The 18,845-nt window shown below is 32.5% G+C and overlaps 2 protein-coding genes across 2 annotated transcripts, besides 2 other annotated features; both read left to right on the top strand.

Moving 5' to 3' along the window:
* Nucleotides 1-886: 886 nt before the first annotated feature.
* Nucleotides 887-1,699: a mobile genetic element.
* Nucleotides 1,700-1,737: a mobile genetic element.
* A 15,018-nt stretch (nt 1,738-16,755) lies between these two features.
* Nucleotides 16,756-17,300, top strand: TVAGG3_0717360 (protein of unknown function, DUF4106 family; the record flags this gene model as incomplete). Its single annotated transcript, XM_051243998.1, has 1 exon — nt 16,756-17,300. A coding segment is annotated over one exon (545 nt), but the record flags the coding sequence as incomplete, so codon positions are not given.
* Nucleotides 17,301-17,601: 301 nt separating this feature from the next.
* TVAGG3_0717350 (protein of unknown function, DUF4106 family) lies at nt 17,602-18,309 on the top strand (the record flags this gene model as incomplete). The annotated part of the gene is made up of 1 exon (XM_051243997.1): nt 17,602-18,309. One exon carries the CDS (start codon nt 17,602-17,604, stop codon nt 18,307-18,309), a length of 708 nt encoding a protein of 235 aa, XP_051090584.1.
* Between the last annotated feature and the right edge of the window lie 536 nt (nt 18,310-18,845).

Below are 18,845 nucleotides of genomic sequence, written 5' to 3'. Positions count from 1 at the left end.
TGTTATAATATAAGATATAAAAATATACTATTAAAATTTTCGACGCCATATAGAGAACTATAGTCTGCGAGGTACTGATTCTATCTATGTACCTCGCAGACCGTAGTTCTCAGCCAAAATGGCTAAAAAGTGGGTGCAATGTAAAAAATTGCACCCAATTTTTAGCCATTTTGGCTAGGAATTGGAGGGTGTGAGTACTATCGTATGTAATGGTATCTCACACCCTCTAATTCTTCGTATATACACATTATAAAATCATTCAAAACGATACACATATTTTCTAAAAAACAATCCGAAAATTTTATTATGATAATTTATTAAACTTTAATCTAATTTTTAAACCAATTGAATATATCGAATAACACAATTAATTGAATACATATTTTGAATTTGAAAAGAAAAATTAATAAAAATAAAAAACTGAACTTTATTAAAATAAAGAAAATTTAGGAAAAGAAGTTTGAAAACAATAAAAAATTAATGTAATTCTTGATAAACGATTTTTATTTCGACAATTATTAGAAAGGATTATGATAGGGCTTGTAAAATATGTTCGATCTGTGTATGTCAAATCGTGCCAAGTTAAGTAAAAATGATGATATTTTTGTCATGATGCTAAACTATTAAACTAAACTTTGTGTGATTTGTAAGGATTATGATAGAGTTTTTAAAATATGTTCGATCTGTGTATGTCAAATCGTGACTCTTTTACTATTTTCCTTAATATTTATATACTTATATTTCATTTCTCGGCCATCTTAGGCATTTATTGAAAAACTTGTAGAGTAATAAAATTAACGTTTATTCGAGACTTTTAAATTTGATTGGTTTTTCATTTTCTGCGTTTTTTTTAAATTGAAATTATCTTTTAGTTTCTTCTTTGAACTTCGAAGCCTGGGTCAGCGCAGAGATCTTTTGTCCATTTGGGCCCCTTTCCCAGGCCTGAAATGGAGTCAATTTCTCCCCAAAGAGTTTGAATAATGAGGAGTGTTTCCACACCATATTGTACTGAGAAACAACATTGGGGATGAACTCAATGGCGTTCACTCCAGGGTTTGTCTTGAAAAGAGTCTTCCAACTCCTTTCAATTTTTCCATTTTCCTCTGGAGTGTACGGATGAGTTTTGAAATGTTTTATATTGAATTCTTGACAAACCGCTTCAAAATCCTTTCCGAAGAATTCTGTTCCATTATCTGTGAGAATTCCATGTGGAACTAATTTGACTAAATCAATTGCGTGACGAAATACTCTGGCAGTATTTTTCATTTCTTTTGTATCGAAAACATCCCAGCAAATAATATATCTGCTTCTGTCATCAAGAAATGAAATTAAATATTGAAGGTTACCGTTATCTTCCTTCAGAAATTTCAAATCAATATGCCACAATTGATTAACATATTGCGCAACGTATTCATGTGGATGTTCATCGACTTTTTGATGCCTGTGAAATGTAAACAAATGTTGTTGATTGAAAATTTTGAAAGCATCGTTGAAAGTAAATCTTTCAACTTTTTCGAAATATGATTCTTTGATTCTTTTGTATCCAATGTCATATTGTGCTTTAATTTCCAAATTTTGTATACATCTTCCTCAAAAATTTTTTTCTTTGGTCTTCCTCTTTCTTTGATTGGATAGCCGAGTAGTACGAAAATTTTTTTCAAACGTCTTTTCCGATTGAAAGTGTTTTTGCCGTATCTTCTGTTGTAAACAGAAATTCATCAAAAGTGACACCTCAGAAAAGCTAAAATATTGAATTTTTGGAACTTTTGATAGAGCACGTTTTTAAATATTAATTAAAGTAAATGTATATTTTGTAAAGATTCTTTTTAATAAAAAAATAAAATTTTGAAGAAGAACACAAAATCTTCTGAAAAATAATATCACATAAACTCATATTATTTTCTAATATATAACTATTTTATATAAAAATCAAATTCAATGATCTTAAAAGCGAAGGATAAACCTCAAAATTTACGAATATAATGAGTGGGAATATAATGCTTATCTATCATAAAACCATATGAAATATCAATTTTTGCTTTACGCCTAATTTTTAACGACAATTAGCAAAAGGTTGAAAGTTACAAGCTCTCAATTTTCGTCCCTTTTGTACGTTTATTATAATTGTAGCATATTGTCATCAAGCACGCGACTAACCAGCAAAGACGTGTCCTCTAATTCCGTCCCTAGTTCAAGAATCTGGAACTATTTAAGCAAAAACATTCGATTTCAAAATCAAGCATTCTTTATTCAACGAGTAAAACATTAAAGTATGATTTGTCATACACGGAATAATGACAAGCTCTTAGAGTATGTTTAGTACAGAGTTACTGCCAACTTGAGTTCTTGAATTTGGTAAGTTAGAACAAAAGAAGCCATATGTCGCATCTAAGGACTTGTACTTATCAGAGTATTACTAAATGTTTAAGAATGTTAGTTATTCGTCCCAAACTCGTACGTTTCCACGCGAATCTTGATAATAAATATACTATTTTGGACTTTTTGCAATAAATCTCTTTTTACCACATTAGCATATCTGTGTGTATGCTACTTAACCTCTTTAGAGACCATTAAGATAATGTTTTTTGATACTTTTTCAAGACTATGCCATAAAGTAAACGAATAATTTACAAAATGATATTAAAAAATTTAATTTTATTATGCTTTTATAAATATTGAGACTTTTTAGGACTATTTTAAAAATGTAAATAGATCAATCATTTTAATATTAGATAAGATAATCTAAAGACGTCAGATGTTTCAATAACTTCAGATCAATGACTAATATGAAATTTAAGATTTGTGTTAATTTAAGAATTAACAATGGAATCTGGTTTAGAAAGATGGAAAGAATAGAGAATCTAAAGGATAAGAGAGATTAAATACAAAATGCTGCATAAAAAGGCAGATCAGTGAGAAGAAATCATGAGGTTAAAAAGGAACATTCAAATTAGAATATAACATTGCATATTACAATATTAATATTAAAGATAATACTGCACATCATTGTGCAGTGATCCATAAATCAATATTAATATCTCATATGATAAAATCTAATATCATATTACAATATTAATATTAAAGATAATACTGCACATCACTGTGCAATTACACTATTTTAAATATTTTCATAAATAATGACTTACAAGTTAAAAAAATGTAGAATTAACTGCATGACCCAATATTGGACCGAATGTATGTTTGAATCTATAACTGAATTCATTAATGACAAAAAAGTGACTCTATAACTGAGTATCTGGCTGACAATATGCCTGAAAGTTTGAATGTGTCTAGGAATATAACTGACAGTTTGAGTGACATTTTGAATGAGGGTTTGGTTGTCAGTATAACTCAAGGTTTGAGAGAGAATATGACTCACAGTTTGACTGACAATATGACTTAGAGTTTGAGTGACAGAATGAACAACAATTTGGGTGATAGTATGAACTACAGTATGACTGAGAATATGACTGACTGTTTGACACACACTATGAATTAGCTTTTTAGTTAGAATAAGACTGACAGTTTGAGTGACAATATAACTGACGGTTTGACTGACAATATGACTGTTGATTTGAGTGAGTGTAAGATTGAGAGTTTGGGTGACAATATGACTCATAGTTTAAGAGAGTGTATGACTGATGGTTTTAGTGAGAATAAGACTGACAGTTTGGGTGACAATATGACTGTTGATTTGAGTGAGTGAATGACTGACAGTTTGACTGACAATATGACTTCGGTTTGACAGACACTATGAATTAGCTTTTTAGTTAGAATAAGACTGACAATTTGAGTGACAATATGACTGACAGTTTGACACACACTATGACTTACGGTTTTAGTTAGAATAAGACTGACAGTTTGACTGACAATATAACTGACGGTTTGACTGACAATATGACTGTTGATTTGAGTGAGTGTAAGATTGAGAGTTTGGGTGACAATATGACTCATAGTTTAAGAGAGTGTATGACTGATGGTTTTAGTGAGAATAAGACTGACAGTTTGGGTGACAATATGACTGTTGATTTGAGTGAGTGAATGACTGACAGTTTGACTGACAATATGACTTCGGTTTGACAGACACTATGAATTAGCTTTTTAGTTAGAATAAGACTGACAATTTGAGTGACAATATGACTGACAGTTTGACACACACTATGACTTACGGTTTTAGTTAGAATAAGACTGACAGTTTGACTGACAATATAACTGACGGTTTGACTGACAATATGACTGTTGATTTGAGTGAGTGTAAGATTGAGAGTTTGGGTGACAATATGACTCATAGTTTAAGAGAGTGTATGACTGATGGTTTTAGTGAGAATAAGACTGATAGTTTGACTGACAATATGACTTCGGTTTGACAGACACTATGAATTAGCTTTTTAGTTAGAATAAGACTGACAGTTTGACTGACAATATAACTGACGGTTTGACTGACAATATGACTGTTGATTTGAGTGAGTGTATGATTGAGAGTTTGGGTGACAATATGACTCATAGTTTAAGAGAGTGTATGACTGATGGTTTTAGTGAGAATAAGACTGATAGTTTGACTGACAATATGACTGACAGTTTGACACACACTATGAATTAGCTTTTTAGTTAGAATAAGACTGACAGTTTGACTGACAATATAACTGACGGTTTGACTGACAATATGACTGTTGATTTGAGTGAGTGTAAGATTGAGAGTTTGGGTGACAATATGACTCATAGTTTAAGAGAGTGTATGACTGATGGTTTTAGTGAGAATAAGACTGACAGTTTGGGTGACAATATGACTGTTGATTTGAGTGAGTGAATGACTGACAGTTTGACTGACAATATGACTTCGGTTTGACAGACACTATGAATTAGCTTTTTAGTTAGAATAAGACTGACAATTTGAGTGACAATATGACTGACAGTTTGACACACACTATGACTTACGGTTTTAGTTAGAATAAGACTGACAGTTTGACTGACAATATAACTGACGGTTTGACTGACAATATGACTGTTGATTTGAGTGAGTGTAAGATTGAGAGTTTGGGTGACAATATGACTCATAGTTTAAGAGAGTGTATGACTGATGGTTTTAGTGAGAATAAGACTGATAGTTTGACTGACAATATGACTTCGGTTTGACAGACACTATGAATTAGCTTTTTAGTTAGAATAAGACTGACAGTTTGACTGACAATATAACTGACGGTTTGACTGACAATATGACTGTTGATTTGAGTGAGTGTAAGATTGAGAGTTTGGGTGACAATATGAATTACGGTTTTAGTGAGAATAAGACTGATAGTTTGGATGACAATATGACTGTTGATTTGAGTGAGTGTATGACTGACCGTTTTAATGACAATATGACTGACGGTTTGAGTGACAATATGAATTACGGTTTTAGTGAGAATAAGACTGATAGTTTGACTGACAATATGACTTCGGTTTGACAGACACTATGAATTAGCTTTTTAGTTAGAATAAGACTGACAGTTTGACTGACAATATGACTGACAGTTTGACACACACGATGACTTACGGTTTTAGTTAGAATAAGACTGACAGTTTGAGTGACAATATGACTGACGGTTTGACAGACACTATGAATTAGCTTTTTAGTTAGAATAAGACTGATAGTTTGACTGACAATATGACTTCGGTTTGACAGACACTATGAATTAGCTTTTTAGTTAGAATAAGACTGACAGTTTGACTGACAATATGACTGACAGTTTGACACACACTATGACTTACGGTTTTAGTTAGAATAAGACTGACAGTTTGACTGACAATATAACTGACGGTTTGACTGACAATATGACTGTTGATTTGAGTGAGTGTAAGATTGAGAGTTTGGGTGACAATATGACTCATAGTTTAAGAGAGTGTATGACTGATGGTTTTAGTGAGAATAAGACTGACAGTTTGGGTGACAATATGACTGTTGATTTGAGTGAGTGAATGACTGACAGTTTGACTGACAATATGACTTCGGTTTGACAGACACTATGAATTAGCTTTTTAGTTAGAATAAGACTGACAATTTGAGTGACAATATGACTGACAGTTTGACACACACTATGACTTACGGTTTTAGTTAGAATAAGACTGACAGTTTGACTGACAATATAACTGACGGTTTGACTGACAATATGACTGTTGATTTGAGTGAGTGTAAGATTGAGAGTTTGGGTGACAATATGACTCATAGTTTAAGAGAGTGTATGACTGATGGTTTTAGTGAGAATAAGACTGATAGTTTGACTGACAATATGACTTCGGTTTGACAGACACTATGAATTAGCTTTTTAGTTAGAATAAGACTGACAGTTTGACTGACAATATAACTGACGGTTTGACTGACAATATGACTGTTGATTTGAGTGAGTGTAAGATTGAGAGTTTGGGTGACAATATGAATTACGGTTTTAGTGAGAATAAGACTGATAGTTTGGATGACAATATGACTGTTGATTTGAGTGAGTGTATGACTGACCGTTTTAATGACAATATGACTGACGGTTTGAGTGACAATATGAATTACGGTTTTAGTGAGAATAAGACTGATAGTTTGACTGACAATATGACTTCGGTTTGACAGACACTATGAATTAGCTTTTTAGTTAGAATAAGACTGACAGTTTGACTGACAATATGACTGACAGTTTGACACACACGATGACTTACGGTTTTAGTTAGAATAAGACTGACAGTTTGAGTGACAATATGACTGACGGTTTGACACACACTATGAATTAGCTTTTTAGTTAGGATAAGACTGATAGTTTGACTGACAATATGACTTCGGTTTGACAGACACTATGAATTAGCTTTTTAGTTAGAATAAGACTGACAGTTTGACTGACAATATGACTGACTGTTTGACACACACTATGACTTATGGTTTTAGTTAGAATAAGACTGACAGTTTGACTGACAATATGACTGACGGTTTGACTGACAATATGACTGTTGATTTGAGTGAGTGTAAGATTGAGAGTTTGGGTGACAATATGACTCATAGTTTAAGAGAGTGTATGACTGTTGATTTGAGTGAGTGAATGACTGACAATTTGAGTGACAATATGACTTCGGTTTGACAGACACTATGAATTAGCTTTTTATTGAGAGTAAAACTGACAGTTTGACTGACAATATGACTGACAGTTTGACACACACTATGACTTACGGTTTTAGTTAGAATAAGACTGACAGTTTGAGTGACAATAAGACTGACGGTTTGACTGACTATATGACTGACGGTTTGACTGACAATATGACTGAGAGTGTGAGCGACAATATGACTGTTGATTTGAGTGAGTGTATGACTGACAATTTGAGTGACAATATGACTTCGGTTTGACAGACACTATGAATTAGCTTTTTAGTTAGAATAAGACTGACAATTTGAGTGACAATATGACTGATGGTTTGACACACACTATGAATTAGCTTTTTAGTTAGAATATGACTGACGGTTTGACAGCCTCTATGACTTACGGTTTTATTTAGAATATAACTGAGAGTTTGGGTGACAATATGACTCATAGTTTAAGAGAGTGTATGACTGATGGTTTTAGTGAGAATAAGACTGACAGTTTGGGTGACAATATGACTGCTAATTTGAATGAATATATGACTGTCGGTTTGGGTGAGAATAAGACTGACAGTTTGAGTGACAATATGACTGTTGATTTGAGTGAGTGAATGACTGACAGTTTGACTGACAATATGACTGACGGTTTGAGTGACAATATGACTGACGATTTGACTGACAATATGACTGACGGTTTTAGTGAGAATAAGACTGATAGTTTGGGTGACAATATGATTGTTGATTTGAGTGAGTGTATGACTTACAGTTTGACTGACAATATGACTGACGGCTTTAATTAGAATATTACTGACAGTTTGAGTGACAATATGACTGTGGTTTGACAGACACTATGAATTAGCTTTTTATTGAGAGTAAGACTGACAGTTTGACTGACAATATGACTGACTGTTTGACAGCCTCTATGACTTACGGTTTTATTTAGAATATGACTGAGAGTTTGGGTGACAATATGACTCATAGTTTAAGAGAGTGTATGACTGATGGTTTTAGTGAGAATAAGACTGATAGTTTGAGTGACAACATGACTGACGTTTTGACTGACAATATGAGTGACGGCTTTAGTTAGAATATGACTTAGAGTTTAGCTGACAATTGGCTGACAGTTTGAGTGACAATATGACTGAGAGTTTGACTGACAATATGACTGACGGTTTGAGTGAGTGTATGAATGAGAATATAACTGACGTTTTGACTAACAATATGACTGACGGTTTGACATCGAAATTCATTCATATATATGTATTGATCAATGCAATCACCCTATTTAATATTATTATTTATCAATTAATTTTTCATTACAACATGCTCTCAATTATTATGACATTAATATTTATCAATAAATATTTCATTACTATATGCTCCCACCCAATTTGACATTATTGTTCTTTGACAAATTTTTCTTTATTAAAGACACTCTCACAAATTCATATCAATATATTTGAATTATCACCTATTCCAATCCATTTTCATATTCATATTCTTATTGAGTTAGAATAAATTGAAGATGACTGAGAATCAAATTATAATTAGTGAGAATCAATTGAAGAATACTGGGAGTTAATTAAGGTTGTTTAAGAATAAATTGTGAATAAGTGACAATCAATTGAGGATGAGTGAGAATCATTTGATTATTAGTGAGATTCAACTGAACATCAGTGAGAATCAATTGAATAATACTAAGAAGAAATTGAGGAAGAGTGAGAATCACTTGATTCTTAGCGAGAATCAATTAAGGATGAGTAAGAATCAATTAATAAGTAGTGAGAATCAATTTAGGGTGACTGAGAATCAATTGATTCTTAGTGAGAATCTATTGATAATTAATGCGAATCAATTGATTATTTGTGAGAATCAATTGATCAGTAGTGAGGATCAATTGATTATTTGTGAGAATCAATTGAAGATGAGTAAGAGTCAATTGAGGATGAATATGTGTCTATTCTGATATGACTTAGTATCTACTGAGGCTAGATGCTAACATCTTACTTTTATGATCATAATTTTTCAACTCCATTAATATTTATAACAATATTTTGATTACTATTTAAATAATTTTATCAAATGATAATTATTAACATATATTAAGAGTATGTTTAATTTCCAACATACTCTTAAAAATCCGAAATTTTAAAAAGTGACAATTTTTTTAATGCTAAACCATCTTCATCTACCATTAAATGTTTCGGATGATTTGATTTTAATTCAGTTGGGTTCTATTAGATGTAATAGTGTAAATTCTGATTCAACAATTTATCCATGGGTATATTTCAAAAATTTTATATATTCTTCCAATAAACCCTATCAAAAAGAATGGTATACAAATAAAATAACTTATCAAGATGGTAAACCTAAATTCACTGTTTTGGATTCATTATCAAATGCATATGTCGGAGATTCACCATCATATCCTTGGGGACAAATCGTTTCAAAAATCAAAGAATTAAACAGAAATATTAAGAATGTATATAATTTTGGACATAAATTATTTGGATTTGAAAATAAATCTATCATTTGTTATTTGGAGGAACTCAAAGAGCGTTTTATCTCGAATAGCGATGAAGTAAAGTATCTTCAAACATATGAAACAACACCTAAATTTCAGAAATCCGCTGAAGCTTTTACAGAAATGGTAAATATGATTATAAGTGAAAAATATTTGCAAACAGATCTCAGTCAAATTAAAATCAAAATCCATCGTCTAGGGGAACAATATATTCTTAAATTTTTAGAAGCATTTATAATTGCCCGCCCCAAATTTTATGCACAGGTTATAGGTTTCTTACAAAATTTTTCATTTGACCAGGAATTATACTCAAAAGCAGGAATTTCTAAACCATTAATACAAGCAATAATTAATGGCGATAAAAGATATTCGAATATTTTTGCTTTTTCAGGAAAATCGTGTGATTTAACAATCGAAGATTTTATTAATGTTTTAATTTCAGATCAAACAAATCAAAATGGTGAAGAATATTATCAAATACGTATCAGATCTATATTGGATAATAGTAAATATTCTTTCTATGAACTAGCAGTTAAATTTGAATCAATTAATATTTTAAATTCGTGTAATATAGATAATGTTACACCAATCATGAAAGCATTGATAATGTCAAGCCCAAACGAAACAATTTTCAAAATGAATGATAAATTCAATTTGCAGACTTATCAATTTACAAACCAAATCAAGTATGTTTTATCTTTTGCATACAATATCTCAGAGTTATTTTCTACATTTAGAAATCCATTACTCTCTTCGATTGTTTCAACAAATAATATTATATCAGTAATGAATTTGAATGAAAGCAAAGTTATTCGTTTAAAGATTCATTTAATCTTCCATGAGGCCCTAATTCAAAATAATGATTTTATGTACAAGAACTTTAATGTTTTGAATCAAATAAAAAACAATGACCTTCTGGAAATTTTAGCAAAAGCTTGTTTGAAAGCTGACAAAAAAATTCAAGCAGATTTTGAACAAATCATGGGTATTAAATTTACAGCGATCAAACAATTTCATGAATCCATAGAAAAAATTCCAGTTGATCGGTCTCCAATTACAATAGATGGTTGCCATATTTGTTTTGAATGCTCTAAAAATACTGATATTGAAAAACTCAAATCAATGCAATTAATTCTAATAAGCCCTGGTATTCATATCAATGTGTTAACTTATGAACAAACATTGAAGTTTTTGGAACAAATGCCAGCATTTATTCATTTGGGCCTTTCCAATATAAGTTCTGATCGATCTGTAAACTTAAATTATTTTCTACTTCAAAACGAAGATTATTCCCCTTTAAAAATTTCTACAGATAATTATTATTACTTTAAGATCACATTGTATGACAAAATCGTATCCTTTGAATATTCAAAAGTATCAGATACGTTGTGGATGATTACTGTACCAAAAAACATGAAAAACATAAAATTACCCAAAGAGTTTTCAGGGAGGTTAAAATGGTACATTCAAATAACGAAAGTTGATCTCCCAGGACATCCTCTGCAAGATGAAATACAGGAAAAAATAAAGCATGATAATGAGATTGGTGATATCTTAACTTCATATCCCGGGAAATTTTATGTAAATTATAGCACAACGATAAGAAGTGATAGTTTATTCGTCAATGGAAATCCTATAGAATTTCTTATATATATTCCAAGCGAATCAGGAAATTTGGCGTTGGAGTGTAATTTAATTCACTTAGATGCTACTTTTTCATGGCCGAAATATATATTTATTTTTCCTCGTGGTAATTACTATATGCGAGGTTACCCTCTAGGGATATACATAGGGCGCAGCGAATCATCCGCTGCTTATCAACGGTGGCTTACAGCCATGAATATTGAATTTAAATCATTAAACATTATGGAGCACTTTTCAAGAATCAAATGGATGAGCGATTTAGGTACTGGAGTTTTAAAATTTTTGAATACGAATCATTTCCAAAATTATATCTGTATTAGGCACTATCTCGGAACCATGGGCAATAATACTTTACTACATGTTTTTGCTCTGATAGTATTATTATCAAAATCGGCCCAAGATTTTGAGGACAATTACAAATGTTTTGATCCATCGGTTCAGAAAATGTATGCTACAAAGAATATATCAGATGAGCAGCTGGAAAAATGGAAGCAGATATATAAAGATCAAGAGCATTTAGTAGTAGGGATGCGACGGTTTTACGCCATGACCGTTTAAAAATAGAATAATACGCCATTTTTGGGGCCGAATGGCGGGTACGAAGTAGCCGCCATTCGGCCGAATAACAAAACAATACAAAATTATCGCCGTCCTTTTTTTTCTTTCTTTCTTTCTCTTTTTTTTTTCTCTCTCTTTCTGTTCTCTTTCCTCTTTTTACTCCTCTTTCTCTTTTCATCATTAAACGTAGAAAGATATATTAATATTATTTTAAAATTAAAAAAAATAAAGAAAGTATAATAAGTAATTATTTAGTTATCGATATATATATGTAAAGTGATAATCTGAGGATAGAGGAGTCTGAGGATTAGACCGAGGAGTAGTTTGAGGAGTTTGATGATAATCTGAGGAGTTTGAGGAGTAGTCTGAGGAGTAGTTTGAGGAGTTTGAGGATAATCTGAGGAGTTTGAGGAGTAGTCTGAGGAGTTTGAGGATAATCTGAGGAGTTTGAGGAGTAGTCTGAGGAGGAGTCTGAGGATAATCTGAGGAGGAGTTTGAGGATAATCTGAGGAGGAGTCTGAGGATAATCTGAGGAGGAGTTTGAGGATAATCTGAGGAGGAGTCTGAGGATTAGACCGAGGAGTAGTCTGAGGAGTTTGAGGATAATCTGAGGAGGAGTTTGAGGATTAGACCGAGGAGTAGTCTGAGGAGTTTGAGGATAATCTGAGGAGGAGTCTGAAGATTAGACCGAGGAGTAGTTTGAGGAGTAGTCTGAGGAGTTTGAGGATAATCTGAGCATAATCTGAGGAGGAGTCTGAGGATTAGACTGAGGAGTTTGAGAAGTAGTCTGAGGATAATCTGAGGAGTTTAAGGATAATCTGAGCATAATCTGAGGAGGAGTCTGAGGATTAGACCGAGGAGTAGTTTGAGGATAATCTGAGGAGGAGTCTGAGGATTAGACTGAGGAGTAGTTTGAGGATAATCTGAGGAGTAGTTTCAGGAGTAGTCTGAGGACTAGTCTCAGGACTAGTCTGATGAGGAGGACTCTAAGGAGTAGTCTGAAGAGTAGTCTCAGGAGGAAGATCTGAGGAGGAGTCTGATGAGGAGGGGTCTAAGGAGTAGTCTGAGGATGATGAGTAATCTGATAAGGAGTAGTCTGAGGATGATCCGAGGATAACCTGATGACTAGTCTAGGAGTGGTCTAATAAAAATGTAAAATATTTTCAAAGAAAAAATTCTATGAATTTTATATTTTAATTCTTAGCATTATACTGAATAAAATAAACATAAATATCAAAATTTGAAATTGAACACGCCAAAAAATTGATAATCCACATTCAATATTTTGTAAGTGGCGTACTTTTTGAATACTCGCCATAGCCTTGGAGTTCTCAATTTGAATTCACCTTTATTTGGGCGACCTCAGAAAATACGCCATTAAGAAAATATTGTATGAGATTTTTAAATTTGAACACGCTCTACCTTAAGGAATTAAATTTATTAAGATATATTTTATATAATAAACGATTACTTAAAAAAAGTATTTCATCGCTTATGTAAGTTTCAAAAAAATCACGAAAATAAAAAAATCAAGATTAAAATTTTATTTTTAATTTTTGAATTTCTCAAATGGCGAAATTTTTGGGCGAACAAAAAAAATGTACGCCCGGTCAAATGGCGTGTTTAACGCATCCCTATTTAGCAGCATACCACCGCATTCCACCTATAAGCACTAATAATAGTGCAGAGGGTAAGCATAGACACATTAACGAACTTGCAAAAAAAGCAAGAAACTTTTCTACTTTCATCAAATTCATTCTGAATGATACTATCATTAGGATTAATGAATCAATTGACCATTAATAAGCAAAAACGCGAGAAGAATGACTTGTTAAACGAAAAATGCATACATTGCGGATTCTCCTATAATGATATTAATACTGATAAGAATCCTTGTAAATATTGCAAGGATTTCTTTATGAATAAGAGTCATGTTCCCTCTGCAGGCATACATGTTATGAAAATAGGAGAAAACGTAGGTGAAATCATAGAATTCCCAATCGATAAAAATGTAGGTGCTCACGATGAACTCGTGGATCACAAAGAAAAGAGTTCGCCGATCGAAATATCAAAATACGCAGAATTTATTGATATTGACGATAAAAATAAAGCAGTTTTAGTCGTAAAACTGCTTTATAATCTTGAAACGTTCCAAGATGCCAAAGATTTAATCAATTCTCTGGAAAAACAATCAAAAAATTATGAATCTGCATTACAAAATAAACCAGAAATTTGGTTGGAAAAATACTTGCCTGAATTAATGAAGGAAGTAAAAGATGCGAGAGCTGCTAGAATGAGATTGAAGATAATAAAGAAGTAGAGATGATGAGTGAATAAAAACTTTGTATTAAATTTGTATATAAGAGAATTGTAAAATATAAAAATAAAGAAGTGGTTGATAGGAATTTGAAAATTCGTTGGGTGCATATAAGTTTGATAAATATATTTATGAATATTAATGTCAAATTGGATGGTTGCGTGATAGAATGCTTCTGTCTATGTGTGGCGTGAGTTAACATCGGGTGGTTGCGTGATAGAATGCTTCTGTCTATGTGTGGCGTGAGTTAGCATCGGGTGGTTGCGTGATAGAATGCTTCTGTCTATGTGTGGCGTGAGTTAGCATCGGGTGGTTGCGTGATAGAATGCTTCTGTGTATGTGTGGCGTGAGTTAGCATCGGGTGGTTGCGTGATAGAATGCTTCTGTGTATGTGTGGCGTGAGTTAGCATCGGGTGGTTTCATCACAAATTTTAACCCATCCAAATCTTATTAATTATTAAAATTCTTTTACAATTTCTGATGTATTTTTTGAAAACATTTCATATGCAATATTTCTCCTTTTCTTTCCTCAAATCTTCAAATATTAATAACTTTGGATATGAAATTATTTGGATCTTTTATGAATTTTAAATGTCTTTCTTAATATCAAATCGATTAAATTATTAATATTTTCTAAATTATGCCTTAAAAATCCAAATATAAAAAATCGTAAATAAAAAATATATTTTTTATTTTTATTTTGTAAATAATCCGTTTACTAAATGGGACTGTATCATGAAAGTAACAAAAATCATTATTTAACAAGATTCAAAACTGGTGCAACGAAATGCACATTGATTTTGTAGTGTAACAAAGAGAGATTTATTGTAAAAAGTACAAAATAGTATATTTATTATCGTGATTAGCGTAGAAATGTATGAGTTTGGGACGGATTTCTGGTGCATTCATAACTAAAGTGACACATTGTCTGGAGCAAGTTCAGATCTTTAACTTATGGCTTGTTTGGTGCTAACTCACCCAATTTAAGTGCACTAGAGGGGATTTTGTCTGTAATGAGCATGCACCTTGAGTTGTTGCTTGGTCCGTGTACGAAAGATAGTAATTTAATACTATACTCGATTAAATGTGAATTTCTAATTTTGAATTTGCGTTTTTTCCTGAAAATAGTTACAATATATGAAAGAGTTGGCAAAACTAGAGGACACATCTTTAAGGGTTTGGCTCGTGCTTCATGTTAATATGCCGAAACTAAAATAAACGTATATTGGGGGTCGAAAATTGAGAGCTCATATCTTTAAGTGCTATTTTTTTTAACTTAAGGATGCCCTCATGAAAAGTTCAAATATTTTAATAGATATAACACCTTCAAAATTCATGAAAAATATACATAATTAAAGATTAACAATGTTTTATTTAATATGTGTGATAAGATTATTACTGAATATTGTAATAATATCACGCAATGGAAGGACAGTTTTCATTTTTTCATAATATTCTATATCACAGATTGAAAGAGCATTTACTTCATATTTTAATCCTCGAATGTTACGCTTTCTATTTCTTCTTTTCATATTGGGATTATAATCTCTAATAACATCAACACCACAAAATGTATTAATCATGTAAGAATCAGGAACATGGACTTTGATTTGATTATGAAATATAAAATAACTAATATAATGATCGAAAATATAATCTGTCTTCTCTGAACCTACATAATACATTTCAAATTTGAATTCTTCTTGGAAATCCAGAACCATTTGAGAATGGAAAAGTTCATCTGTAAATCTTATCAATTTAAAATATACTTTTTCCAAACTTGGTATTGTTATGCAAGATTCAATAAAGGAAAAAGAACAATTAACTGCTTCATATCTTATAATCTTGAGTTTTGAACAATTAACAAATTTAGGAGCTTCATCTATTGTTTCTTTAAATTGGACTTCTCTAAGATTTTTGCAGTTATAAAATGGACTATAAACAGAACACATATTATTAAATTTGAGATAACTTATATTAGTATTATAAAAACCATTGAAATTAAGGGTTAGTTTTGATTGCATAAAATCGACATTAGAAAGACTTGAACAATTATAAAATGCATTTTGACTGATACTTCCAGTTTCGGAATCTATTATAACTTCTAGTAAATAATGACATTCTAGAAATGAATTAAAACCAATAGAAATAGATTTTGCTGAAATATTAAGTTTTTCAACTTTCGTTTTTGCAAATGCTGACTCATCTATTGTAATATTGTTAGAATTGAAATTCAACGTTAACTGTGATATAGAACAGTTGTTGAAAATCTCTTTTCCAAAAAAAAGGGTAGTGGGGCCTCCAGGCACTTCGTGCCCTCTAGCCCTGAAGATGTTTAGTATAAATGAAGTTTATATTCAGAGGGCCTCCAGGCACTTCGTGCCCTCTAGCCCTGAAGATGTTTAGTATAACTTTGTCCGGACAAGTAAGGGTCTATCGTCGCTACAGGAAAAGTTACAGGCGTTCCAAGGAAGTATACTTTGAGAAGCCTTTTCTCCCTTATAGAATGAGATAGGACGGTTATTTTACAAAACTGACAACACTTTGACCGAGTAGTTTTTTGTGCTGAACAAAAAGTGTCATATAAACATCTGTCAAAAACCGTTTTTTACTTCACTTAAAATGCCACGTAAGCTACGTAAGAATATACGTAAGAGGAAGGGAGCATTGAAACATCCAATAGTAAAACTAACACCACAACAACAGTTGCAACAACAAATGATGAATGACCCCACTATGTTGCAACAAATGTCAAGCAACCCTATGCTTTTAAGCCGAGTTATTGGTGCACAGAGTGGAGGTTTAAGAGCGGCACTTTTAGCGAAAATGGCAGGCTATGGTGGAGCTGCAGACGGAACAGCTTATAACCCTCAAAGTCAAATGAATTTGAGTTCACTCAAAAATCAAATAACAGATGTCAAAAAGTCAAACATAGACATACAGAAACAAATAAGTGAAAACGAAAAGAAACTAGAATATGACAGACACACAAAGAAACTCAATGAGTTAAACGTAGAGAAAAAGAAGAAAGAAGAACAACTGAAAGAACTAAGTACAGAGGAATATGCGAAAAAAGTGTCAGAAAAAGCAGCAGAAGTAGCAAAAATGGAACAAGATGTTATAAATTTGAAAAACCATACTACTCAATATAAAGTACTGAAAGATGAAGAAATAAAACAAAAAGCCCTGAAGACATATATGGATAGCGATGAGTATAAAAAAGAAGTTGAAGCAAATGTAAAGGCAGAAAAACTTTTACAGTTGCAAAACCAAACCGTACAGTATGAAAACTTAGCACAAGAAAGTAAAAATAACGACGCAGCCATGCAAAAGGCAATGAAAAGCGCAGAATATATAAAAGCTAATAATGACTGGTTAGATGCCCAAGCCAACGCTAAAGCAGCCCAACTTATAGGGTCAATAAGGACAAAAATACAAGCGGATGAAGACAGTTCAAATGAAGCTTTAATGAATGCTGACTTTAAGAACGCCTTCGAAGCTCTTCATAGTAAGGTGAAACTAGTGAACGACTTCTCATCTGGAAAGAAACTGAAGTCTGAAGGTTTCGACAAAGAGTTAAGAGAAGTAGCACAAAATATGACGAAAATAACAGATGCAGCAACGAGACAGGCAGTTCAAAGTGCCTATGACGCCGTTAGAGCAACTGTTGTGGAAAGTCAAGAAAAAGAGTTACAACAGACCAAAACAGACCTAGTAAATGCTTTCTTAAAAACGAAAAGTCAGGTAGGACATTATGCTGCAGATGGAACATATGTGCCAGCAGGTGGAACTTATATACCAGCTGGTGGAACTTATATACTAGCTAGTGGAACTTATATACCACCAAACCCTCCAAGAGAAGCACCTGCACCAGGACTACCTAAAACATTTACATCGTCACATGGACACAGACACAGGCATGCACCAAAACCAACACAACAACCAACACAACAACCAACAGTTCAAAACACTGCACCACAACCAACAGTTCAAAACACTGCACCACAACCAACAGTTCAAAACACTGCACCACAACCAACAGTTCAAAACACTGCACAACAACAACCACAAACAGAGCAAGGACATAAAAGAAGTAGAGAACAAGGAAACCAAGAATTCTTAAAAATGCTTAAGGAAAATTATGGTTACCCAGATACTCTTGACTTTAGTGACTGATATAAAGAAGCTATTAGAAAGTTCAAGGAAGGAAATACTGACCCGAACCTATTTAGCTTTATGGTTCAGCACCAAATGGGATATAATTTCAAACCTGGAAAATACAAGCTCGCTAAGGGATATGATTTAATAGCATATCATCCAAATGACATGAATGAATTTACTCCGAGATATTTGGTGTCAGAGATAAATGATAATTCAACTATCTTCATGAAACGCGTAAAAAATAGAGACGGAACGAAAGAAGAAAGGTTTATGAGTCCGGATGACTTAGATAGGGAACTTTTTAAAAACGGTCTCGGAATATATGAAATGCCAGCAGATGAGGTACAAGAAACTCCAGAGGAAGAAGTTCAGATACAACCAGACATGGAAGAAATAGTTCAGCAACAACAGCTAGAAGAGCCTGAAGGAAACAAACAAGTCCCTCCTTTGGAAACTAACTTCACAGAACTAGATGAAGATTTGGAACAGCCGAAAAATCTTGACCCTCAACAAGTGTATGCGGGGAATATGGAATCTTTCCAAGAGTCTAA

This window comes from Trichomonas vaginalis, chromosome III (genome assembly GCF_026262505.1).
Source record: "Trichomonas vaginalis G3 chromosome III, whole genome shotgun sequence".
In the NCBI taxonomy this organism is placed as follows: Eukaryota; Parabasalia; order Trichomonadida; family Trichomonadidae; genus Trichomonas; species Trichomonas vaginalis.
Note: the sequence above shows the minus strand (reverse complement) of the source record. Positions and strands in the feature narration are given on the sequence as shown.